General features: G+C 44.8%; 1 protein-coding gene, 1 non-coding gene and 1 pseudogene across 5 annotated transcripts in view; 1 reads left to right on the top strand and 2 right to left on the bottom strand.

Annotated features, from left to right (window-relative positions):
• Positions 1-13,450, bottom strand: part of MATR3 (matrin 3) — a 53,804-nt gene extending 40,354 nt beyond the window's left edge. Inside the window, exons 1-4 of one of the 4 annotated variants that reach the window (XM_025432113.3) lie at positions 13,320-13,450; positions 11,001-11,038; positions 9,639-9,720; positions 8,371-8,449 (exon numbers count right to left, since the gene is read on the bottom strand). Coding sequence is in view for 3 of the 4 variants with exons in the window: in XM_049091836.1 (XP_048947793.1) it covers positions 9,639-9,701 (63 nt within the window). In the remaining variant the exon portion in view is untranslated. Of the gene's footprint in view, positions 1-8,370; positions 8,450-9,638; positions 9,721-11,000; positions 11,039-12,014; positions 12,212-13,319 lie in introns of all 4 variants that reach the window. The other 3 variants (XM_049091836.1, XM_049091835.1, XM_049091834.1) reach the window with 3 other exon arrangements.
• LOC112649695 (dnaJ homolog subfamily C member 7-like) lies at positions 1,220-4,331 on the top strand (annotated as a pseudogene).
• LOC112650604 (small nucleolar RNA SNORA74) lies at positions 8,537-8,737 on the bottom strand. Its single transcript, XR_003130310.1, has one exon. It is a non-coding gene; the product is annotated as a small nucleolar RNA SNORA74 (small nucleolar RNA).
• Positions 13,451-27,300: the final 13,850 nt, after the last annotated feature.

Below are 27,300 nucleotides of genomic sequence, written 5' to 3'. Positions count from 1 at the left end.
TCAGCTAATAAAGGCTGTAAACCCACAAAAAGGAGGAGTCAAATGACAATCTTCTGATAAGATGTGTAATTAGCCCACATCATTGTCTTCCTGTAACTCAGCCCTGGAGATTATACATACAAGAAGTAAAATTAGAGATCTGAGAAACTGGGGATCCCTGGGTGGCTCAGCAGTTTAGCGCCTGCCTTCAACCCAGGGTGTGATCCTGGAGACCTGAGATCGAGTCCCATGTCAGGCTCCCTGCATGGAGCCTGCTTCTCTCACTGCCTGTGTCTCTGCCTCTCTTTCTGTTTCTCATGAATTAATAAAATCTTTAAAAAAGAGAGAGATCTCAGAAATTAAATATGAAGAGTCCTTTGGAAGAATGGATCATGATTGAGTCCTAGCATATATAGAGGGGCAAGAAATTGAAGCCTAGTGTAGAAAAAGGCAGAGTGCAATGAGAGTAGGGGTAGTAGAGGCCGGGACAGAGCTTTTCTGTTCTGCCTTCCCCCCGCTACTCATCGCTTCATATACAACCTTTCACTGGCAACATGGCCAGCATATTGCAACCTTAGCTCCTGGAGTTCTCCTCTAGAATATTACAATTGAGGAGAGGGAGTTCTACTAGCTGCCACTCTGGTAAAGCCCAGATTCTAACTTGAAGGCTTTATGCCTTGAGGGCACCTCCTCCCTCCAACCCATTCTGAGGACAGAGCCTGGGCGTGGCTCCTCCCCTTCAGCAGCAGTTAAAAAGTCCCATCCTATATTGTGAGCTCATAGGGTAAAAAGAATCAGTCATCTAGAAACTAAACCATCCACTATAAAAGAAAAGGTCAACCATTATTCTAAATGAGAATATACGTCTATAGAATAAAAGACGTTGAATATTAAAAATGGAATGTCTATAAAATATAGGGGACTATAAACTAAGGATCCTGGTTATATAGTTCATTATTCTACCAGTGGACAGGGCCTAGAAGCAACACCAGTTTAGTATCGAGTCTATCTAGTGCCCAGGTCTTTGTTCCTTAATGCCATTCACCAGTAAAGAAATGAGGGCTCACTAGAAAAATGTTTGACAACTGGGACAGAAAAGATACAAGATGAGCATGGATCATCTTAATAGCGCCTTAAATTGAGAAGTGCTTAAAAACAAAAACCCCACAATGATGGGGGCATATTGAAGAGATACAGTAGGGGATGCCTGGGTGGCTCAGGGGCCGAGTGGCTGCCTTTGGCTCAGGTCATGATCCTGGGGTCCTGGGATCAAGTTCCACATTGGGCTCCCCTTGAGCCTGCTTCTCCCTCTGCCTATGTCTCTGCCTCTCTGTCTCTCATGAATAAATAAATAAAAATTTAAAAAGAGGAGAGAAACTCTCTGGTCCCGGCGGTAGGATGGCGGCTGCCGCGGAGTGCGATGTGGTAATGGCAACGACCGAGCCAGAGCTGCTCGACGACGAGGAAGCGAAGAGGGAAGCAGAGTCTTTCAAGGAACAAGGAAATGCATACTATGCCAAGAAAGATTACAGTGAAGCTTATAATTATTATACAAAAGCCATAGATATGTGTCCTAAAAATGCTAGCTACTATGGGAATCGAGCAGCCACTTTGATGATGCTCGGAAAATTCCGGGAAGCTCTTGGAGATGCACAGCAGTCAGGTCGAATGACAGTTTTGTCTGGGGACATCTACGAGAGGGCAAATGCCACCTATCTCTAGGGAATGCCATGGAAGCATGTCGTAGTTTCCAGAGAGCCCTAGAACTGGAACACAAAAATGCTCAGGCGCAACAGGAGTTCAAGAATGCTAATGCAGTCATAGAATATGAGAAAATAGCAGAAACGGATTTCGAGAAGCGAGATTTTCAGAAGGTGGTTTTCTGCATGGACCGTGCCCTAGAATTTGCCCCTGCCTGCCATCGCTTCAAAATCCTCAAAGCAGAATGTTTAGCAATGCTAGGTCATTATCCGGAAGCAGTCTGTGGCCAGTGACATTTTACGAATGGATTCTACCAATGCGGATGCTCTGTATGTATGAGGACTTTGCCTTTATTATGAAGATTGTATTGAGAAGGCGGTTCAGTTTTTTGTACAGGCTCTCAGAATGGCTCCTGACCATGAGAAGGGGCTTGCATTGCTTACAGAAATGCTAAAGCACTTAAAGATGGGAATAAAGCATTTAAAGAAGGAAATTACAAGCTAGCCTATGAACTGTACACAGAAGCCCTGGGGATAGACCCTAACAATATAAAAACAAATGCTAAACTCTACTGTAATCAGGGCACGGTTAACTCCAAGCTTAGGAAACTAGATGATGCAATAGAAGACTGCACGAGTGCAGTGAAGCTCGATGCCACTTATATAAAAGCCTACTTGAGAAGAGCTCAGTGTTACATGGACACAGAACAGTATGAAGAAGCAGTGCGGGACTATGAAAAAGTATATCAGACGGAGAAAACAAAAGAACACAAACAGCTCCTAAAAAATGCACAGCTGGAACGAAGAAGATTAAGAGGAAAGATTACTACAAAATTCTGGGAGTGGACAAGAATGCCTCTGAGGATGAAATCAAGAAAGCTTACCGACAACGGGCCTTGATGCACCATCCAGATCGGCACAGTGGAGCCAGTGCCGAAGTTCAGGAGAGGAGAAATAGTTCAAGGAAGTTGGAGAAGCTTTTACCATCCTGTCTGATCCCAAGAAAAAGACTCGCTATGACAGTGGACAGGACCTAGATGAGGAAGGCATGAATATGGGCGATTTTGACGCAAACAATATCTTCAAGGCATTCTTTGGCGGTCCTGGGGGCTTCAGCTTTGAAGCATCTGGTCCAGGGAATTTCTTTTTTCAATTTGGCTAATGAAAGGAAACCATCCGGAACCCAGAAAGTGCAGACTTGCTCAATGTAAACTTGAACGTGGGCACAGCTCACTTCCTCCCTTCATCTCGTCTCCCTGTCCTTAGAGCAGTTGCGTTTTCTTAGTTGGATACCCCTGTGTCTGTGTAAGTGGGGGGAAAGAAGGGAGCCAGCGCTGAAGACTGCAGGGAGGGGAGAAGGGTGGGGGGTGGACAGGGAGGCAGCTTGTGAATTTTTGTTTTACTGTTTAATTTTATTAAAAAAGAAAAAAAATTAAGAGAATAAAAATAAAAAAATAAAAAAGGAGACATAGTAGCCAACCAATGAGCTCCTAAAGGTCAAAGCTGGAACACTGAATAAAGTATTATTGGACTGTTATCCCCAAAATATAACAAATATCCATGGATTCATAATGGTATAAATACATTGAATGAGAAGAGATCAATTTATTTCTTAAGGGCAGCCCCGGTAGCTCAGTGGTTTAGCGCTGCCTTCAGCCCAGGGCATGATCCTGGAAACCTGGGATTGAGTCTCAGGTCAGGCTCCCTGCATGGAGCCTGCTTCTTCCTCTCCCTCTGCCTGTGTCTGTGCCACCCTCTCTCTGTGTGTCTCTCATAAGTATGTAACATTTAAAAAAAAATTATTTCTTAAGAATACCAAGTAACTTATGTAGATATTCCATCCTCAAAGAAAGCACAATTCTCATCTTTTTAAGTATGTGTTGCACATAGTGACTTCATTCCAAAGCACACAGAATTGGGCCAGGGGGAGTAACTTTACAGTGGAAATTTGGCAAGACAAACCTCAGCCAGGTGATCAAGGTTAACAGCAACACTAAGTCAGGCTGATAGGATGAGAATGGTCTATGGTCTTCCTCTCAAAATCACTTAAACTCAGCTTAATCATGAGAAAAACTCAATCCTCAGGGACTTTCTACAAAATACCTGTCTCAAATTCTAGGCCACCAATAAATAATAAGGAAGTCTAAGAAGCTGTCATAGCTAAAAGGAACCTAAGAAGGGGCTCTTGGCCAGCTTAGCTGGTAAAGAATGCAACACTTGATCTCAGGGTTGTAAGTTGGAGCCCCATGCTAGGTGCAGGTCACTAAGAATAAAATCTCAAAAGAATAAAAAATTTTAAATTTTTTAAAAATAATAAAATCTTAAATAAATAAAAATTTTAAAAAGGAGCCTAAGGAGATATAATAACTGATTGTAATATCTTCAGTGAGATCCTGGAACAGACAAAGGACATTAAGTAAAAACCAAGGAAATCTGAATAAAGTCCAGCCTTCTTTTTTTTTTTAATTGTGTTTATTTGGGCAGCTCCGGTGGTGCAGCGGTTTAGCGCCGCCTGCAGCCCAGGGCGTGATCCTGGAGACCTGGGATCGAGTCCCACGTCGGGCTCCCTGCATGGAGCCTGCTTCTCCCTCTGCCTGTGTCCCTGCCTCTCTCTCTCTGTGGGTCTCTATAAATAAATAAATAAATAAATAATCTTTAAAAAAATAAAAAATAAATTGTGTTTACTTGAGAGAGCGAAAGAGAGCCCAAAAGAGGGTCAGGGTGGGGGTGCAGAAGCAGACTCTGCTGAGGAGGGAACAGGACACAGGGCTGAATCCCAGGACCCAAGGATCACGAGGGATCAAGAACAGACACTTTACTTAACTGACTGAGCCATACAGGTGTCCCCAGAATTTAGAAAAATCTTGAATGCCAACCTAAGAGTCTGATCAGTTCAGCAAGGAGATAGCAGTAATTTTCTCACATGAACAGGAGTACTGGGCAGCCTGGGTGGCTCAGCAGTTTAGCGCAGCCTTTGGCCCAGGGCGTGATTCTGGAGACTCTGGATGAAATCCCACATCGGGCTCCCCTGTATGGAGCCTGCTTCTCCCTCTGCCTGTGTCTCTGCCTCTTTCTCTTTCTCCTCTGTGTATTCTCATGAATAAATAAGTAAAATCTTAAAAAAAAAAAGAACATGAGTACTGCTTAGGTGTTAAAGACTGAAAGGTAGAGGCAAAGATAGGAAAACGTTCAACTAACTGGCAAACACTAGTTGAGCAACCATAATGTTCCCAAATCTCAGATTAAAAAACTGAGGGGAGCAGAGGGACAGGTGGTGAGGGTAAAGGACAAAAAGGGTGGATGTTTAAACGACTAATCCAGCACCCTATACAGACTTTAGTTAATAACGTATCCATATTAGCCCATTAATTGTGACAAATGTATTACCCTAATGTAAAATGGTATTAGAGGAAACGGTGTAGGGTACATGGGCCTTCTTTGTACTGTCTTTGCAACTTTTCTGTAATTATACAACTATTCTAAAATAAAATAAATTTCAAGGTCCATTTTATCAGCCTTTTCTGAGACCCAGCAAGCTGGCTTATTATTTCTAAATAGCAGTAAAGAAAAAGAATTACTAGGCAGACATTCTAAGCATTAGAGTTGATTTGTTAATTTAGTGAAATTGTTTTCCAAGAGAATATTGACAGGTCCATTAACTGGAGCTGTTCATAAAAAGCCCTAATTAAGCAACAAGATTCAAGGAGCCATTGTCACTCTTTTACGTACTTAATTAGTTGCTCTTACAAGATTGTTTTCTTTTGTGTGAATTCCCAGGCAGGGATCCACCTTTTTGTGTCCCTTTGGGGCCTGCACAATTTTTTTCTTGGGGCTTTATTTTCCTGATTACAATTTGAGACCTGATCCACAATTTTAATGCAAAAGTCCACTGACAGGTTTCAACAATGAAGGAAGTAAATTACTGATAGGTACCAGGGATGGTCTCCTTAATACTTGCATCTCCCTTACCCACCCTGCTTTAGTTTTTCCTCTTAGTATGGTATAGGACTGAGGCTTGAAACTTGAGCAGAGAAATGAAAAGGGTCACTGCCTCTACCAATTGCTACCTGAGACAGGAGGTGGCAGCTTGAGGTTAAATAGTTACTTTGAAATGTTTTACTTCATCTTCTTTGGTTCCTCACCAGGTAATTAAAAAAAAAAAAAAAAAAAAATCAAGTCAACTGGGAGTAGTAGGTGACTAATTAACTTCACTTATCAACTAGGAAATCCCATTAGATTATTTTAATGGGCATGATTAAGCCACTAGGGTTAATCTCCTGGGGTTATCAAATACATGCACAGAAGTCAATGAAGTATCATTCTTCAAATAGCGACAAAGAGGCCCCTCCCTGCACCTGGGTAGCCTTAAAGATCAGGAATGCCTCTGTATGCTCACAGGAGCTTACCGTCCCAGATTTTTTTTTTTTTTTAAGATTTTATTTATTTATCTCACACAGAGAGAGAGGCACAGACACAGGCAGAGGGAGAAACAGACTCCATGCAGGGAGCCTGACAAGGGACTTGATCCTGGGTCTCCAGGATCAAACCCTGGGCCGAAAGCAGCGCTAAACCGCTGAGCTACCGGGGCAGCCCTCATCCCAGATTTTAAACCCCGACTTCATGACAAAGGTTTTCTCCTTCCTTAGGAACCATTTTTATTGCACTACCTAGGACTGAAAGTTATGATCAGGCTCTGCTGGAAATGAAGATCGCTATTCTTTCTTAGGACCTCTCCTTCCAGTTAACATCAAAAATAAAGAGAACCATTATGACAGAAGTAAGCTGTGCAAAAAGTGTACACAACAAACTCCAAACACAAGAAATGAGGACTATTCATGTTGGTACTGGCCCGGAACATGTCACTAATGAGCTGTCCATTCTCAAGGCCTGAATTTCATTTTCTACAACAGTGGCTTGCAAAAACTTTAGCTCACAGGCCAATTTTGGCACGCCAGTTGGTTTTTGAAAAGCCATCAAGCTTAGAATGATTCAGGGAATTTTTTTTTAGTTATAATATTGAAAACTTTACAAAATTCTAATTTTGGTGTCTATTAATAAAGTTTTATCTGACCATCTGTTGACACACTGTCTATGTCTATGGCTGCTCTCATACTGCAAGTGCAGAATTGAGTAGTTACAAGAGAGACTGTGGTACACAAGCCTAAAATATTATCTGGCCTTTTACAGCAAGTTTGCCTACCCTTGCTCTAGAACAGCAGTGTATAATAAAACTTTCCACATCGGTGGAAATGTTTTCTGAGCTGTCCAATATGGTAGTCACTAAATACTGAGATCTGGAAAACCAGATTTAATTTTTGTCAGATGAAATATCTTCATGAATTGTATAGCACAGCTCTAGAACATGAGATCCTAGTTTAAGCCTTGGACTTTAGATCAAGTATCCTCTAATATTCTCATACTCTCCATAATGTTTTAGAACTCTGAAGTTTTTCCACCTGTAAAGAAAACTTCACTTTTTAAAAAAACTTTCCTTTATTTTAAAGTAAGCTTTATACCCAATATGGGGCTTGAACTCAGGACCCTGAGATCAAGAGTTGCATGCTCTACCTACTGAATAGCCAGCTAGGCGCCCCAAGAAAACCTCACTTTCTATTTCTTTTAAAGATTTTATTTATTTATTTATTCATGAGAGACAGAGAGAGAGAAAGAGAGAGAGAGAGAGAAAGAGAGGCAGAGACACAGCCAGAGGGAGAAGCAGGCTCCATGCAGGGAGCCCAACATGGGACTCGATCCTGGATCTCCAGGATCACGCCCTGGGCTGAAGGTGGTGCTAAACCGCTGAGCCACCTGGGTTGCTCCTCTATTTTTCTTTACTCTCACACTATGGCCACACTCTCAACATTTATGACACCAGATGTAGGTTTTCCCCCCACACCAAGCAAATCTGTGCCACCAGCTGGGTGTCCACAGTTCTGACACTCTGTATACCTAAAGTATCATCAGAGCCACAGGTTAAGGGCACAGTCCAACAAGACTGCTTCTCCCTCACTTCAGATGCCAATCACAAGTCCAGGTTGTTACCTGTGCTTCTGACCAGTATCAGATACAAATCACAGTTTCCCACAAACCCCTACTCGTTGCTATAGTAGTCTCAGAACTCAGAAAAACTTTCCTTACTGTTTACCAGTTTATTTAAAGGACATGATAAAGGATATAGAGAAACATCCAGAGGGGAAATGCACAGGGCAAGTCTAGGTAAAAAGTGGCATCGAGCTTCCATGCCCTCTCTGGGTGCATTACTCTCCCACACAGCGCCTCCATGTGTTCACCAACCTAAAAGTTCTCTAAACCCCACACTACTGGGATTTTTACGGAGGCTTTATCATGTGGGAATGATCAATTATTAACTCCATTTCCAGCCCCTTTCCCCTTTTGAAGAATCGTGGTGGGGCTGAAAATTCCAAGCTTCTAATCACTGTGTGGCCTTTCTGGTGACCAACCTCATTAGAACAAGACATGCTTATCACCCAGGAATCAGAGTTAAAGACCAAATAGCAGAACAAAAGATGCTCCTAATGTACTTATTGCTTAGGGAATCTTAAGAGTTTTAGGAACTTTGTGCCAAGAATGGGAGCAGAGGCCAATATATAATTTTCTATTACTTCACACCACCCATCTGAGCTGAAACAAGTTAATTAGAACTACGTGACAAAAGGATTATATACATTACCTATCCCAGTGTCACATAGGGCTGTCAAGAGACATCTGAGGTCTGAATGGAGGCAGATTTCTCCCTCAGGTAAAGGCATCTAGGATTCAAAGAGGAAAGGAATGACAAAGAAGGATCCAAAGGAGCCTCAGACAGAGTCCTTTTCTCAAAGGAAAAAAGAAAAAAAACTGTTTGCACCCAGACTAGGACCAACTCCACAGGAGGAGTTCTTCCACTCTCAGAGGTGCAAAACGCTGCCCAAGAGTACTTAGCTGCAACACCAAAACAGTGCTCGGAGCCAGACCTCAATAAAGGCAGTGTTTGCTCTTCCAACAGTGTAACACCATCCAAGGCAACATACTAGCCTGGATAGCTGACAACCGCTGGGTGATTCCTGGAACAGCTTTGTTTCAGATACGCAGGCACCCCAAGTAGAAGATATGGATACACGTATCCCCATGAATTCAACATGGGATGCCAACCAGAAGCCTGGAAGCACTGATGGCAGACTTTGGTGCCAAACTATTTGAACAAATAGGAAACAGGAACCTCTTTCCCATCCCTTTGGTCCAACATTCAGGGAATTCCTATTATATGTGCCAGGCACTAGGATTGAGATTTAGCAGTGACCACACAAGATACATCATCCTTTCTATCCTGGACTTTTATAATCTTGTTCTGAATTCCTCAGATGGGGGCAGCCTGGGTGGCTCAGGGGTTTAGCACCGCCTTCAGCCCAGCCCTGGGGTCCCAGGATTGAGTCCTGCATCAGGCTCCCTGTGTGGAGCCTGCTTGTTCCTCTGCCTGTGTCTCTGCCTACCTCTGCCTCTCATGAATAAATAAATAAAATCTTAAAAAAAAAAAAATCCTCAGATGGAATGATACAGATAATCTCAAAGATCTTACAGGCCTTAGACCATAGCTACCAAAATCACACTTAGCTTTTCACTGATCAGAGGCCAAATTTGTTGGGGGACAGATATAAGGTGATTGTGCCACCCAATGGTTTCCTGATGGATACCAACAAGCAAACAGGCCTGCCACACAGGAAGTAGTCCCTGTTGGATGAAAAGGGACATGGGCAGCCCGGGTGGCTCAGTGGTTTAGCGCCGCCTTCAGCCCATAGCATGATCCTGGAGACCCGGGATCGAGTCCCACATCAGGCTCTCTGCATGGAGCCTGCTTCTCCCTCTGCCTGTGTCTCTGCCTTTCTGTGTCTCTCATGAATAAATAAATAAATTAATTAATTAATTAAAAAAAAAAAGAAAAGTAAAGAAAAGGGACATTACCTGAGAATGCCATACAGACTGTTCACCAACCACTAATTTTCTCTCTTCAGGAGGGCCAAACATGCCCTACTTTCAAGTTATCCTAAAAAAGAAAAAGATTTCACTGTTCAACCCCTTGACTAAAAAAGAAAAAGATTTCACTGTTCAACCCCAGTTCCTAAAGCTGCTTTTCTGTAGAAATGCAAACAATACTGTCGGCCATTTATGATTTACCCCATTTTCAATGTCCTCCAAATTTTATTTCCCATTGTCTTTTTCTTGCCTATAATTACCACTAAAGCTAACCATGCCCCCAAACCGTCTAGTTATCACTAGTTTTAAGACCCCATCTGTAAAAGGTTATTCACAATGAACATCTGAGGTATTTACACCAAGCACTCAACATTTAGCTAAGTGAATCCTTTTTAGGGAAAGTCAATTGATAGAACAAAGCTAGCTTTTATAAATAACTCCCTTGCTTCCCAACATCCTCACTGGTTCCTCCTATGGAAACCAGGATGTCACTTTTCACAGAAGCACCAACTAAGTCAGCCTTATGGGACAAGTGTTTGCCTAGAACTGAGAAGCATCTCTTCTCAGAAAATTAGCAATCCAAAGCAAAATCACTACAAAGAGACCCAGTATTTACTGCTCCAAAGGGGCAACAACTCTGTTCACTCCTGAAAATCAGTAAGAAACCAAGACAAATATACTGTCAGCCTAAAGCAGAAATTAGTATGGTTGTAGATAGTCTATCAATTGGGATTTTCATATTTTGTTAAAGAGCTAAAGAATGCCTATAATTTTAAAGCAAATTCATACCATTTCCCTAATAAGGCATTCCTGTAGGTAACTGCAGCTATGAAACCCCATAGGAGGGAGCAGCATGACTAGCTTTCTGTGGTGCAGGAGTAAGGCCCAGGTATTTGAATTTCAGTGAAAACTGCAAAAAATCTCATGGTCTTTTTTCACTGTACAAACCCCCTTTGGAGCACTTGGTTGTCACTCTAAAAACAAAAAAGGTGACTTTCTTCCTCTACTTCTGCATTCCTCCAAGGATTCATTACCTTTCTTTTGTTTCCAAGGTAGGATTAAAGTAACTTCATACTAGCCAAACCTGTTGAGCCAGAAACACTTAAAAAGCTTTGGATTTTTAGGTTTCTCCCCGTAACATCATGCCCTTACCAATTTAACCTTAATAGATAAACAATTATGCTGGCATCCTGGTATAGTTAACAACAGAGGTGGCATGAACCAGGCCCAGAATGCCAACCAGCTATCCGCTGCTGTTCTCCCAGCAGTGTAACACGTGCCTAGGTACACAGCAACCTAGGCAGCTGCCTACAGCTGGGGCCAAAGGCAGGCTAATGAAATTGCACTCACCTGGGGCTGCATCTCTCCAAAGCCCTCGGCTGTTCCCTCTGTAATCAAAGCACTTCTGGTTAGAGTCAGCCAACAGTAGTGAACACTTACGTGAAGTTCAAGACCTCTACCCCAAAACCCCAGAACTTATTTCTGAGTCACAGAAATAGACAATAAAACAAAGCTTTTCCTTGGTTAGGTTTATTTTTTCAATGTTATTTGTTACCTATGTACCACAGCAACTCAACAGGAGCAATCCTTTAAAAAACATTTTACTGGGCAGCCCGGGTGGCTCAGCGGTTTAGCGCCGCCTTCAGTCCAGGGAGTGATCCCCGAGTCCCTGGATCGAGTCCCGCATTGGGCTCCCTGCCTGCTTCTCCCTCTGCCTGTGTCTCTGCCTCTCTCTCTCTCTGTCATGAATAAATAAATAAATAATCTTAAAAAAAAAAAAAAACCATTTTACTTTTAAGTAATTTACACCCGACATGGGGCTCGCACTTACGAACCATGAGATCAAGAGTTGCATGCTCTTGTGACTGAGCCATCCAGGCCCCCCTCAACAGTAAACTAATGGTCTAGTTAACAGGTAGAAGAAAGTGTGGCTCTATCCCTCAACAGCTAAGTTACAATGAACACGTGACTTAACCTCTCTGTACCTCTCAGTATAATCTGTAAAGTAGGAATGTGGGATCCCTGGGTGGCTCAGCGGTTTGGTGCCTGCCTTTGGCCCAGGGCTTGATCCTGGAGTCCTGGGATAGAGTCCCACAACGGGCTCCCTGCATGGAGCCTGCTTCTCCCTCTCCCTGTGTCTCTGCCTCTCTCTTTCCATCTCTCATGAATAAATAAAATATCTTAAAATAAAATAGGAATGTTATCAATAGCACTCTGTACACAAGGTGGCTGTTAGATCTAAAAAGAATACAAATTAAGCCCAAGAATATCTGGTATAAAGTATGTGGTCAGTAAACACTTCTTATTAAGAGCTACATTCCAGCCAAGGAGACGAATAGGGGAGAGTAGGGAGGAAAAAGTTACCAGTGGGCAGTGAATATACAAAGTATAGTTAAGGGCAGCCCCGGTGGCACAGCGGTTTAGCGCCGCCTGCAGGCCAGGGTGTGATCCTGGAGACCCGGGATTGAGTTCCACCTCGGACTTCCTGCGTGCAGCCTGCTTCTCCCTCTGCCTGTGTGTCTCTGCCTCTCTCTGTCGCTCATGAATAAATAAATAGAAGTCTTAAAAAAAAAAAAAAAAGATAGTTAAAAAACTAGATTGGAGAGGACGTCAATATGAGACTTTTTGAGGTACAATAAAACAGTACTTGGGGATCCCTGGGTTGCTCAGCGGTTTAGCGCCTGCCTTTGGCCCAGGGCGATCCTGGAGACCCAGGATCGAGTCCCGCGTCGAGCTCCCGGCATGGAGCCTCCTTCTCCCTCCTCCTGTGTCTCTGCCTCTCTCTATCATAAATAAATAAATAAATCTTAAAAAAAAAGAAAAGCAGTACTTTAAAAAAAAAACAACAGGATGTGATAATGGGTATGAAAGGAACTGGAGACAGGCTGCCATTCCTGCCAATGACCCTAACTATTGGTTGAAAGCAGTAACCAAAATGTTGGCAAGAATGTTAACAAATATTCCTATCCATTTACCATTATAATTTACCTTATTTATTTATCTAGGGTGTCCAAAACCGTATCTTTTTCCAGCCATCCCCTAATTTCACTTTTTTAAAAAAAATATTTTATTTATTTACTTATTCATGAGACACAGAGAGGCAGAGACACAGGCAGAGGGAGAAGCCGGCTCCATGCAGGGAGCCCGATGCGGACTCCATCCCAAGACCCCAGGATCAGGACCTGGGCCGAAGGGAGACGCTCAACCGCTGAGCCACCCAGGTGTCCCTCTAATTCCACCCTTAACCAACTCCAAACAATGGAGAGAAATAGTAAAATAGAGGGGACTCCTTATTCAGATCCAAAAACGAACCTTAAAAGTGCCTGCCCCCTTCAGGAGCTTGGGTTTAAGGACCTGACGGAGCTCTGCCCCGACACGTGTTCGTCGCAAATCTTCCCCAGCCCCCGGGCCCTGGCGCCAGACGCCTGGGAAGTGAGGCTCGCGGAGACCAGACCTAGGTGAGTCTCGGGGACAAGAGGGAAAGGAGCAAAACAGGGGGCGACTCTAGAGCCACGACCTCCCGGCGACTCTTCAAGATGCCCTCCAGACCCGGGGTCATGATGGGACGAGCCCATTTCGTCCCGTGCCTCGGAAGAAGCCTCCCCACAGGCTGCGGCTCGCCCCGAGCCAGCAGACCTCCGAGGCTCCCCCGACCTGGCCCCCACTCACCCGCACGTGTCCGGAGCGCGGCCGCGGCCCTCCAGCCGGGGCACGGGCCGCAGCGGAAAGGCCGGCCGGCCGCCGAGCGAAGCCCCGCCCCGGGGCGGGGACCGAGGGGCCGGGGGGCGGGCCCGGAAGCCCCGCCCGGGCAGGTCCGGGTCGGAGGGAGGCGCGAGCGGCGGCGGAGGGGAAGCTAGAGCGTCCGGAAGCGGGGGGTGGGAGTCTGCGCGAGGGCTGCGTTTCTTTGGCGCCCCTGCCGCTGGTTACTCACGGGTCGAGGGGGGCGTTGGTGTGGAGGTGCGAAGGCCGGAGCCCGGTGTGTCCCGGCGCGGGGGGCGCGCCTCCCGCCTGCCCCAGCAGCCGCCCGCCGGCGCGCGTTCCCCGGCGCGTGTGGGCCTCTGGTTCCAGCAGGCGCAGCCCACCCTTCTCCCACCTCCCACTGACGTCTCTCAGGCTTTCTCCCGTAGAGTTGTTCCTCGGCTGATGACTTGCCTGCCCACACAGATCACCTTAGTTTTCAGGTTCTCGCCAGAAGACTGGGGCGAGGGGTTATGCCTGGCACTCCTACAGCTAACCCTGCGGGTCCTTAGCGGAGTTGCAGTCGCTCAAGAATACCGGTTTTCTCTGCCAGAATTGCCTTGGACCGTGGCACAATCAGCCAAAGAGGCCGCATCTTTAGACAGATTGCCCACCAGGTTATCAGCATAATAAATATTCATGAGAGACACAGAGACACACGGAGGGAGAAGCAGTCTCTCCACGGGGAGCCTGATGCAGGACTCCATCCCAGGACCCCCGGATCACAACACCAGCAGGAGGCAGAGGCCCAACCAGTGAGCCACCCAGGCGTCCCTATCAGCGTGTCTTTTGAACACTAAAATTTCCTTCTTGCATTACCCGGAGCCAGGTCGATTCTGCCCTGCTGAACAGTTGGTAAAGCTGAAGCCCCTCTCTTTCCTAGCCCCCACAGCAGCCTATCGGGTCTGCTTATCTATTGTACCTGGCATCTTTGCCAGGCAAGCCCCTAGGAATCAGCCACTGCCCTTGGCACCTGCCAAGATGTTTTATTATCTTCCCTCAGCTGTCATTATGGAAAAAAAAAAAAAAATGTGCTTCCTTTGCACCCCAGTCCTCAAAAGACCTCTGTTGAGAAAGGCCAGAGTGCTATATTGATTCCAGGTAGAGAAAGACACTAGGCTCTAAGGCCAGAGAGAGCTAGAAGTGGTAAGCACAAATCCTCCAGTTCTGATGGAGTTGGACAGGCTCTAGTTGGAAAAAGGCTTACATAAATACAGTAATTAAAAAAGTCACTGAGCAGTGCTGAGCTGGTAGGCAGGAGCTCCACTTTGCAGTTAAATAGGAATGTGGCTGAAGACTGCTGCCATAATCAATGCCTGCATCCGGCTGTCACAGTATGTTCATAAAGGAAGGTTATGAGAGCTATAAAATCCTGCAGATTGGGTGGTAATTGTCCTGTGGAGCTCTGCTAAAGGAGAAATTGCATTGGCATCTAATATATTTTGCTTTCTTTTCTTCCAAATACACAAAATGGAGGAGAGCTACCCTGAGGATTCATGAAAAGTAAAGATGAGGTTTGTGTGAATATGTGCATGTGTGCTTCCAGAGAAGAGACAGGAAGTAATTGAAGCTAGAGAGATATAGGGCCTTTGGGGAGAGAAGGGCCAATGACCCGGTGACTACTGGATTTACAGATTAGTCAGGTGGGAGGCAGGATTTCTGTGGAAGGAAGGCCAGCCATTACGAGTAAGGCTGAATGCTGGGACATCTTGTCATGTCATTGAAACTGTAGTCATATTTTTTAGGTTATAGGGTATTCAGTGTCCTAAGGAGGAAAACCTAGATAGATTATGATTTCTGGGGATGCCTGGATGGCTCAGCAGTTGAGCATCTGCCTTCGGCTCAGGGTGTGATCCTGGAGACCCGGGATGGAGTCCCACATCAGGTTCCCTGCATGGAGCCTGCTTCTCCCTCTGCCTATGTCTCTGTCTCTCTCTTTCTGTGTCTCTCATGAATAAATAAATAAAATCTTAAAAAAAAAAAAAAAAGATTATGGGCAGCCCGGGTGGCTCAGCGGTTTAGCACCGCCTTCAGCCCAGGGTGTGATCCTGGAGACCTGGGATAGGGTCCCACGTCAGGCTTCCTGCATGGAGCCTGCTTCTCCCTCTGCCTGTTTCTCCCTCTGCCTGTGTCTCTGCCTCTCTCTGTGTGTATCTCATGAATAAATAAAATCTTCAAAAAAAAAAAAAGATTATGATTTCTGCATGTCCTAGTTAAAAAATTCTTCTTAGTCAACCTTCTTAACCTCTAACCTTTAAATTCTGAATTCATTTTGGTGAGTTGATTGATGTGGTCTTTATTTTTTTATTTTATTTTTTTAAAGGTTTTATTCATTTATTCATGAGAGACACAGAGAGAAAGAGAGGCAGGGACACAGGCAGAGGGAGAAGCAGGCCCCACGCAAGGAGCCCAATGTGGGACTCTATCCCAGGACCCCAGGATCACGCCCTGGGCCAAAGGCAGGCGCCAAACCGCTAAGCCACCCAGGGATCCCCTAATGTGGTCTTTAACCTGTAATAGCAACTACTTTTCTACTGTGTTTCTTAATCTTTTTTTTCTTCCACATATTATTTTTTTAAAAAGATTTTATTTTTTCATGAGAGAGAGAGAGAGAGAGAGAGGCAAAGACACGGGCAGAGGAAGAAGCAGGCTCCATGCAGGGAGCCTGATGTGGGACTCCATCCTGGGTCTCCAGGATCACGTCCTGAGCTGAAGTCGGCGCTAAACTGCTGAGCCAACCGGGCTGCCCTTTTGTTATTATTCCTAACATTTTTTTTTCTTTGCAAGAATGAGAAACATTAAATTAAAATGTGGAAGAATGCGCAGCCCGTGTGGCTCTGTGGTTTAGCGTCGACTTCAGCCCAGGACGTGATCCTGGAGACTCGGGATGGAGTCCCACATCGGGCTCCCTACATGGAGCCTGCTTCTTCCTCTGCCTGTGTCTCTGCCTCTCTCTCTCTCTCAAATAAATAAGTAAAATCCTTAAAAAAAAAAAAAAAAAAAAAAGGAATAATAACAAAAAAGAAAAGGGAAAAATTCTAGAAAAAAAATGCAGCCAGATAAAAGGCAAAGGATTAGGGTAGGTCCATTAGCTCTGAATCTGACCTCATAATCAGAAGCCTGGGCCTAAGGGATGCTAGGTCCCCAAACTTCTTGTGTGCCTTTCCCTTTCTCCTCCATCTTTACTCTCTTTGCTTCCCTTCTTGAAGACTTTTGCCCCTGAGATTGATCCTTTTCCTTTCCTCCCTGGACAGGAACCATCAGTAGATAAATGTTCAATCATTTATTCAGTCATTCAGTCAACCAGCATTTACTGAGCATCTACCATTTGCCAGACCCTACAGATAAAGTCAGAGCTGTAGATAAGTCAGAGCCATAGAGAGCTCTGCTTACCTAAAGCTTACAATCTACTGGGGAGAAAAGACAAATAGTATAGGTATCCTTGAGCAGATGTCAGAGGACAGCTAACCTAGCTGGGGTAGTCAGGGAGAGTACAGAGAGGGCAGCATTCCCTCTGGATGATCCTAAGAGCTTAGAGCTGAAAGGGATCCCTCCTTCATCCCTGTACTCTACTCCTCCCGCTTCTTTGTAATAGCTATCCAGATTTGAGTGAGTGCCTGCAATTGTCCTTGTTATTTCTCAAAAGCATAGTTGAGGGACGCCTGGGTGGCTCAGCAGTTGAGCATCTGCCTTTGGCTCAGGGCATGATCCTGGAGTTCCGGGATCGAGTGCCGCATTGGGCTCCTTGCATGGAGCCTGCTTCTCCTCTGCCTATGTGTCTGCCTTTCTTTCTCTGTGTCTCTCATGAATAAATAAATAAAATCTGGGTAGCCCCAGTGGCTCAGCGGTTTAGCACTGCCTTCAGCCCAGGGCATGATCCTGGGGACCCGGGATCGAGTCCCACATCAGGCTCCCTGCATGGAACCTGCTTCTCTCTCTGCCTGTGTCTCTGCCTCTGTGTGTGTGTGTGTGTGTGTGTCTCATGAATAAATAAATAAAATCTTTAAAAATAAATAAATAAAATATTTTTTAAAAAGCATAATTGGATTGTCAAGGATATAGAGAAATTGGAATCCTCTACACTTCCGGTGGAAACGTAAAGTGGTGCAACTGCTTTGAAAAACAGTCTTTAAATGATTAAACATACGGGCAGCCCGGGTGGCTCGGCAGTTTAACCCTGCCTTCGGCCCAGGGCGTGATCCTGGAGACCTGGGATCAAGTCCCACGTCGGGCTCCCTGCATGGAGCCTGCTTCTCCCTCTTCCTGTGTCTCTGCCTCTCTCTCTCTCTTGGTCTCTCAAGAATAAATAAATAAAATCTTTAAAAAAAATGATTAAGCATAGAGTTACTTTATGATTCAGCAATTCCACTCCTAGGTATATACCCAAGAAAATGAACATATATGTCCATACAAAAACTTGTACACAGATTTTCATAGCAGCATTATTCATAATAGCTAAAAGGTTGAAATAACCCAAATGTCCATTAGCTTACAAACAGATAAACAAAATGTAGGATATCCATACAGTGGAATATTATTTGGTCATAAAAAGGAATGAAGTACTAATTCATGTTACAACATGAATGAACCTTGAAAATGTTACATTTAGTTAAAGAAGCTGACCATATATTGTTTGATTCCATTCATAGGAAAGTCAAGAATAGGAAAATCTATGGAGACAGAAATTAGATTAAGGGCTGCTTAGATCTGGAGGGAAGGGAGGTGACAGCTCAAGGTTATAGGGTTGTTTGTTTTTTAGATGATGGATGAATATTCTAAAATTGTGATGGTTGTACATATCTGTGAATATTATAAAAACCACTGAATTCTATATTTTAAATGGGTGAATTGTATGGTATGTCACTTCTATACCAAAGAAGCTGTTAAAATAGCAATGAAAAACATAGTTGGGGACCTGGAAGATATGCAATTCCTATTAAAAATGACTGCATGGTCATTGCCAATTTTAAGGTTTAGAAAGGACTTCTGGGTCCAATGGCCCCTCAGATCTCCTCCCTCAATATACAGAGAAGTTAATGCATCTGAGTGGGCAACACAAATGGATGCAAAGGAGTAGATTGTGCATTCCCATCCTTGCACCCCCTAAATTCCCTCCCTCATAATGATTTGGTTCAACATTTATAACATACCTACTTTGTATAAGACCTATGGGGGATGCCTGGGTGGCTCAGCGCCTACCTTTGGCCCAGGGTGTGATCCTGGAGTCCTGGGGTGGAGTCCCGCATCAAGCTCCTGGCCTGGAGCCTGCTTCTCTCTCTGCCTGTGTCCCTGCCTCTCTCTCTCTCTCTCTCTCTCTGTCTATCATGAGTAAATAAATTAAAAATCTTAAAAAAAAAAAGACCTATGGACCTGAAAGAGACAGTATTTCTTTACTTATTCCAATGGCAGAAATTAGATCATTAATATAATGCTGTCTATATAAACAAATAAAGCTCTTTAGGAGATAGTGTGACACAAAGAATCATTGCAAGGCATCTTGTGATTCTGGACGCCTTCTGTAGCATATAGGGAAACATCATAATGACATCAGTTAGAGCAAGACCAACTCCCAGTCCTTCCTGATGTTGAGCAAGTTCCAAGAGTTGGCTCCCTCCTCACATGCCTCCAATCACCTCTCCGTTTGGTTTCTAGACTCAATTAGTCTATTTCCATACCCTTCATTTTCTCACCAACTCCACCCCCACAGTGTCCAAATTGGCCCTCCAATGCTGAAACCATTTGCCAGAAATTCATTAAGCTGAACACATGGGAAATTACAGAGGAGATTTCACTTGTCACTTAGGCTCAAATATAGAAAGTAATTTTAAAAGGACAGTGGCAAGAGGCTATTTTTATCTTGCTTGTTTGTGCTGAGTTTTCTTATCTTGCTGTCACTCAGTCTCTTCCTAGTTACCTCTCTTCTCCTTCTTTAAATTAAATGTTGGCCTTTTAAATCTGTTTCTCAGGTTCTCTTATCTTATTTTACAGAGTCTTCCCTTTCTGTCCTTGTCATTCATTCAGTCAACACATAATGAGTATCTACCACGTAGCAGGCCCTGTGGTAGGCACTAGGAGAAATGGAGTGACAAAATAGACAAACATGGTCCTTACCATTATGGAGATTATAGTCTGATGAGGCAGGTGGACATCAGGTGGAATGAGTCCAGATTTGGCCACAGGGAAGACTTGAGAGACTTACATGCACTTTTCTGATATTAAGTGTACCCTGTGGTAAATGGGCATGTGAAAATAGCCAGAATCCCAGCATGTTTGTGGGGTTAGGGAATGAACCTAATATAGTAAAAGGATTGGAAAGAAACCAAAGATATGGATTTCTATGTGATAGGGTCAAGCCCTCTGGGTAGAGAGAACCTGATTTAGGAGTCAGATTTAGTGAGATTCTAACTCCACCACCCTACATGTCAGCTGTTTGACTCTAAGTGAGCTCTGGACATCAATACCTTCACCTATAAAATGGGGATTATAATCTCTACATTCTAGGCAGTTGTGAAGATGGGATGAGATGCCTTATATAAGGGACCGGGCAGGTGCTCAACCTATGTTACTTCCTTTCTCATGACCTCCCTATCCCCACTTTGAATCACACAATTGTAAAAAGACAGAGAGAGCCCAGTCTCTCAGTTGGTGGGAAACAGAGTTCCTCCAATAGTATTCACCAATCATATGCCCAGAGAGGTGAGTTATAACTATCCTGGTTAGTATAAGTTGCTCTATGTATGCAACTTAGGACAGTCAAATCACTCCCTCCTTCTAGTGTAAAGGAAAGGCAGTGAAACACGAAGTTATAGGAAAAAGACTGAAATGAAATGTAACAAAGGACTTCTTAGCCATGAAGCCTGCAAATGTGAGTGGATGCCAGAGAGAGCTGCATCCTTTTCCGTTAGCATGTTGACTGGGCTGGAGCAGGCCTACCTGGACGGACCTCTTCCCCTCCCGCTTAGCTTAGGGAGTCTGCAGGAGGAAATGCAGCTTCTGTCCCTTGTCCATGCTAGGCATGCTTGGGGGAGATGAACGCTGCCAGGAAGGCTATTGCTCACTGCAGCTGCCATTTCAGGCACTTAGTAAGTAAATTGAGAAGCCACTAATTTGGTTTACCTGATTCCTCCTCCCTGATAAAGAAGAAATCTCTTCAATCGGAGATTCCTTGAAGCTGAAAAGGAAGCCTGAGCTCCAGCTGCGGAAATTGGCAGAGGCAACGCTCAAAGGAATGAGCTGGGCTCCGTGGGCAGCGCCAGGATTCCTGGATTCCTCCACCCCCCTGGGAAGTTTCAGGTTGCCTTTGTTCTGCAGAGTTCTTTTAAAAGGGGATGAATTTAGTTGTCCATTTTTCTCTTCACCACCATTTTGCTTTCTTCCTTCTCCTTGTCCTCTCTTTCCCTCCCCCTCCTCCTTTTCCTTGTCCTCCTTTCTCTCCTCCCAATCTCCATTTCAGCTGTTTGAGCTCATTGTCCACTCCACCGGGATTTCTGTTTCAGGAATTTTAGAATTCCTTCTCGATTTATTTGTCTTTTAAAGAATTTATTTCTTCATGAGACGGGGTGGCGGGGGGTGGGGGGGGGGGGAGAGACAGGGACATAGAGAGGGAAGCAGGCTCCATGCAGGAAGCCTGATGCAGGACTCGATCCCAGGTCTACCAGGATCACGCCTTGGGCTGAAGGCGGCGCTAAACCACTGGGCCACTGGGGCTGCCCTTCCTTCTGATTTAAAGTAGCAACACCATCTTGACAACACACGCGCAGCTCTATGTGTATTTGTAGAGATCAAGACCAAGTTTAGTCAGGTGCTTTAGGGAAAGACCTTTCCTGTGGGATTTTCAGAGCCTTTCATATGCTAATGGTTGTGAATGTCCAAGAGGAGTTAGTGAAATACTGGGAACCCAAATTTCCCAGACCTCTTTGACCTTTTTATCTAACCCCCACCCCGCAACCCCAAAGAGTATATCCTGAGACACATGGCCTTTGAAACATTTCAGAAACATACGTTAGGTTTTTAAAAAAATACTGTGGCATTCATTATTTGATTTCTACACCTACGGCATAGGTAGGACAGGGAGGTTATAATAATCTCATTTTACAGATAAGTAAAACTGAGGCTCAGAGAGTAACAAATGCCTCACTCATAGTAACGTAGCAAGCCAGGAAGCAACAAAGCTAGGTCTTGCTATTTATGGTCCTCGGCTCTAGCACTACCTTACACTGCATTTAAATATACATATGTATATGACATCCTAACTTGGCATGTGATATATGATATGGCTTCTAGGAGATACACATGACATTTTTCCTCATTCAACTGAATATGTTGGAATGTATGGAACATTTTTTATGTGCATCACTAATCCAAGTGCTGGGGGGCTAGAGCAGTGACAAAAAATATACAAAAACAAATTATTGCCTTCATGGAGAGCTTACATTCAAGGGGGGAGATAGAAATTATAAGATATGTAAAATATATTTTATTATATATGTTATATAATCCTAAGGGCTAAGGATAAAAATAAATTAGGGAAAAGAATAGGTACGAGTGGGAGCTGTAGTTCAGGTGCCCAGAGAGTCAAGGAAAGCTAGATTAAAAAGCCTGCATATGAATATAGACCTCAAGGAGATAAGAGAGTGACCAACCATGCAGAGATTTGGGAGTAGCTAGGAAGGGGCTCCAGCAGAGAGAAAAGCAATTTCAGTGGGCTGGAGTGAAGTAGGAGTGAGCCTTGGGTGAGGCTGAGCTGAGAAGATGGTGGGGTAGTAGGAGATGTGGTTACAGAGGGGGTGTGGTCCACATACTACATCTTATAAGGGAGTGAAGTGATATAATGCATATGATATAATAATAACATCATATGATAGATGTATTATGTTGTTGCATAACAAATTACTCCAAACTTTAAACATTTATATCACAGTTTCTGTGGGTAAAGGAAATGGGAGAATTCAGCTGAACTGGCTCCGGGTCAGTCATGAGTTTGCAGTCAGGCGGCCTGCCAGGGCTGCAGTCATCTGAAGGCTTCCTGACAGAATCTGCTTCCAGTCCCATTCATGTGGCTGTTGACAGAGGCTTTAGTTCCTTACCACAGGAGCCTCTCCATAGGGCTATTCACAACATGGCAACTGGCTTCCTTCAGAACAACTGATGAAGAAGAAAGGCAGAGAGACTGAGGGAGAGAGGGACATGAAGAAGAGAGCCATAGAGTCTTTTAGATTCTAGGTTATTACACACAATTCCTTGTGTCATATTCCATTGGCCACACAAATTAACCCTTGTACAGGAGGGGGGCTATAAGTGGGTAACTTTTAGGAGATGGGGCTCATTGGGGATCACCTCAGAGGTTGGCTCCCTCAACTGGCTTGCAGGAAATTTCTTCAAGCTAATTATTAGTTGAACGAATATCAAAAATATGTGCCTGGCATTAGTGTGGCCCCTATAATCATGGAGCTCACAACCTTACCTGGGTTGAGGCCTGAAAAGAGACAAAACAGCAGGAACATCAGAAACCCGCTGAGAGTCTGAAGGTCTATTTCAGTTCTGCAGAAGCATGCTTATTTCTTCAAAGCCCCACTTTCTCTAGGCTTGGCCTCATTATTTCATTCACCCAATTAATACAACCTGGAATAATCTTGCTTAAACCTGCAAAGAAAAAAAATGTTTTGAGGAGAGCTGTAGAACTTCAAAGGCAGGCTGGGACCTCTCTGGGCAATTTAACCTAGAGACAACACTGGATGTTGATGAAGGGCAGAGCCAACCTATGCATCCCTCCAGAACCCTGAAGTATTTTTCTGTGAAAGAGAGGCATCCAGCCTTGTCTAAGAATGGCGACAGAGAACAGAGCATTTGTTCTGTCCCTGATGCCCAGTCCTGGGTCCATCCACAAAGATTGGCTCTTCTGAGACCCAGTGGGCCCCCTTCCCAACTCCTGCCTTGATTGACCATGGTTGTGCAGCTAGAGTCGGCCAGTTTCCTAAATTGAGCAGCAGATGGCATCACAGCCTCAGAAGCAAGCAGCTGAAGCTGCTGGCAAGAGGAGGGCACTATTAGCAACTCAGGCTCATGCTTGGCATCTGGGGGCTCCTGGGGGTGGGAGCTGCTTCCACAGCTTCCAGCTCAGTAGAGTGTCTGTGCTGTGCCTGCAGATTGGGATATTGTTAGGCCCGTATCTCAGAGAGCAGAGCCTGGAGCCCCCAGTTAGAAAACAGATGGTGAACACAGGGTCTTTTCTATGATCTTTTCTGAAAAAGATGAAAATCAGGGACTGCTGTTCCCAGAGCAACTGTGTTTTTTCCATCACTGCTTGTCCCTATTCATGAGGGTCATAAGGAGTATATCGAGCTTGGGGGCTGGGAGGTCCCTGGGCAGAAGGCTCCTGGGCCAAGATGGGGCCAGAGATAATTTGAGGGATCATCTAGGGAATGCCAAGAGCTCAAAACTGAATCTTTTTCACCCCCCTCAGTGACCCAGATGAGATTGGCAGGTCTTAATCCTGTAGGCCTTCTTTTTTTAAAAATTTTTTTTCCTATAGGCCTTCTGTTTTTGCCTTAGTCTCCTTCCCTGTCTGTGTGTTTCTGACTCCTCTTCCTTCACTCTATTTCACTTTTTCCTCCTTCTTTCTTCCCTGTCATTTCTTACCCCCCCCCCCTTTTTTTAAGATTTATTTATTTGTTCATGAGAGACCCAGAAAAAGAGGCAGAGACACAGGCAGAGGGAGAAACAGGCTCCTTGAGGGGAGCCGGATGAGGGACTTGATCCTGGATCCTGAACCCTGTGAGCAGAAGGCAGACGCTCCAACTGCTGGACCTCCCAGGTGTTCCTCCTCTGTCATTTCTATACATTTATGTCTTTCCCTCTGTGGATCACTTTCTCTGTTCCAGGGTGGAAAAATAAGTCAGTTGCCAAACTTCCTGGATGAAGTGTTTGGAGGCACTGGCATGCAACACCATTGTCTGCTCTCCTCCGTCCCTCCCACTTGCTGCTGCAGCTGGATGGCTAGTCCCATGGAGACCTAGACAAAGGGAAGTGCAGAGGTGACCAAGAGAATTTATTCTCTTTCCCCAGAGGCTGTGCCCTTTGCTTTGTAGTTGCAGACAGGAAAGCCCTCAGGAGTTTCCCAGTAGGATTAACACCGAACCTCCTGCTGACTAGGCACCCATATATGCCAATAGAATGTGAGCTTGAGGGCAGGGTGTCAGCTACTTTGTTCACTGCTACATCCAAAGTATCTAGTATATAGTAGTTATTCAATAAAAATTTGTTAAAAATAGGGACACCTGGGTGGCTCAGCGGTTTGGCACCTGCCTTCCACCTGGGGCATGATCCTGGGGTCCCGGGATCGAGTCCTGCATTGGGCTCCTTGTGTGGAGCCTGCTTCTCCCTCTGCCTGTCTCTCTCTCTCTCTCTCTTTGTGTCTCTTGTGGATAAATAAATAAAATCTTTTTTAAAATGTTAAAAATAAAAGTAGACGGATGGAAGGTGAATGTTGACCTTTGCATTAGGCACTGGAGTACATTCAAGGTACCATCTCCATCCATAAAGAAAGCAATCGGGATCCCTGGGTGGCGCAGTGGTTTGGCGCCTGCCTTTGGCCCAGGGCGCGATCCTGGAGACCCGGGATCGAATCCCACGTCGGGCTCCCGGTGCATGGAGCCTGCTTCTCCCTCTGCCTCTGTCTCTGCCTCTCTCTCTCTGTGTGTGTGACTATCATAAATAAATAAAAATTAAAAAAAAAAAAAAAGAAAGCAATCACCCATAATCCAGAATAGTAACTACTAAGGTGGGTGCTTGAGTCCACACTGTGAACATAGGGAAGGCTTTGTTCACTCACTAATTCAACAATTAGGCTCTCAATGGAGAGCCTACCAGTATTAGACTCTACTCTTGGGTTATAGTTGGGAAGAAGGTAGGCTCCCAGTTGGGTGTGGGAAACATATGAGCAAAGAAATAGGTAGTAACAGACCAGATAAATGCTGTCGTCGGGGAAATAATGGGCAGTAGGGGCAGAAAGCAGAGGCATCTCACTTCATGAGGGGGGCTCTGGAAAGCTCTGTGGTGAAGTGAGTCCAGGCTGAGACTTGCCTGAAAAGTTAGTAGAAGTCAGCTGGGGGAAAAGGAGGGAAAGAGAGTTACAGCCAAGGGAACATTGTGTAGTCAAAAGAGGACAGGCAGGTTTCAAGAACAGAGTAAAGTGTCAGGAAATCTGGCTGGAGTACCAGTAGGGTGGTAAGCAGGACTAGAAGACATGAAGCAAGAGAATTGGGTGGGAGTGGGGTGGAAGAAGCAACCCAAACCAGGATGAGTTATGACTTTACTTTCAGGGGGTGGCAAACCATTTGAATGTTTTTAAGAAGGGAAGCAATGAGATCAAGTTTGGATTTTAAAAAGTTTACTCTGGTGCAGTGTGGGCATTGAATGGTGTAGGGCTAGAGAGGTTTCCTAGAGACCAGTGAGAGCAATCCAGGCAAGAAATGATAGCTTGAGTGATAATGACATCCTTGGGGCTGGAGATGATGTTTGAGCCAAGCCTGAGGATAATTGGGAATGTTCCTGAAGAAAAACTTGGGGTAGAAGGGATGCTGGCATCCCAGAGAGAAAAAATGCACATGTAAATATTTTAAGAATTTGGCATGTTTGGGGAAGCACATGTGGTTATTTATATATTTGTAGCCTGTGAGAGGGCACAGGGCTAGGTCGTGGGAGATTAAGTAGAGAGGAGCTAGCCATTCCTGAAGAGCTTTTAAGGCCCAAGGTCAGGCCAGATTCTTTGTTAGAGTTGGGGAGGACAAGATGGGTCTGTAGAGCCTTTCTCTCCAGACACTCAAATTATCTGCAGGTGTTGCAGAGGGTCCTGATCCATCCAGGCATTTTCAAAACAAATGTATCGCCTAGATCCTGAAAGACAAGGGCAAACAATATACAAGGAGGTAAAGGGGGTTGTGGGAACTGGAATAAGCAAGTTGATCAAGACAGGGAGTGGGCAGAATGGGAAACACTTCCTGCCAAGCAGAGAGAGCAGCAAGGCTGAGATGGGTCTCATCAGAACTTGAAAATCCCAATTCTAGAATATGTTCTTCACTCACTCTTCCCACTTCTACCTCCTGACCTCAAAGACTTCCTTACAGATATCTGCCCCAAAGAAGACATTTCCCCCAAAGAAGAGAGTTGCAAAAAGGTAGAGAGCAGGGACCAATTAGTGTAACGGTTAAGAAATTGGGCTCTGTTTCTTCCTTGGTTTCCAAGAGGGCAAATCACTTCCTTACCTGACATGAGGACAGTAACACCTACCTCATCAGTGCTGAAAGGTGGAAATGAAGTAATCTGAACAGAAAACTTACACAGTGAAGCTTCTCAATAAATCCTCGGTGTTTTTAAAATTCTTGGGGAGGTGGGGGGGCAGAGAGTGATAGGAAGGGATATAGGTAGGGAGGGCTGAGTGGAAGACAAGTGAGTTCCAATCTGTGCAGAATTCTTTAGGGGTTTACATGGCCCATGGGACAAAATCCTCCACCAAAGTTGATTCCTGCCTACCTGTCCTGCTACATTTCCTGATGCTCCCAACCTCACTTTATAGACTAAATGTGATCCTACCAACCTGTGATTCCCAAAACAGAGCAAGTTCTTCAAGCCTTCCCATGAGCTGTTGTGGAGAAAAAATGCCCCTCAAACCTATCTTCATACCACATATCAGGAACCTGTCAGCTACCTGGAACAAAGGTTGGGAAGGGAATATATATTGTGGGTATATATATTGTGGGAAAGGAGTGGAGGACCAAGGGAGGGAGGAGCAGGGGAGAAAGCTCATATGGAACAAATAAATAGTGTTTGACTTAGTACCTAGGTGAGGCAGAGGGCCACGCAGGCTGATGTGCATGCTTCTCTTGGTGGTGAGGCCAAGACTGGGGGAGAGGAG

Source organism: Canis lupus, chromosome 11 (genome assembly GCF_003254725.2).
Source record: "Canis lupus dingo isolate Sandy chromosome 11, ASM325472v2, whole genome shotgun sequence".
Classification (NCBI taxonomy): Eukaryota; Metazoa; Chordata; class Mammalia; order Carnivora; family Canidae; genus Canis; species Canis lupus.
This window is presented reverse-complemented; position numbering and strand designations above follow the sequence as displayed.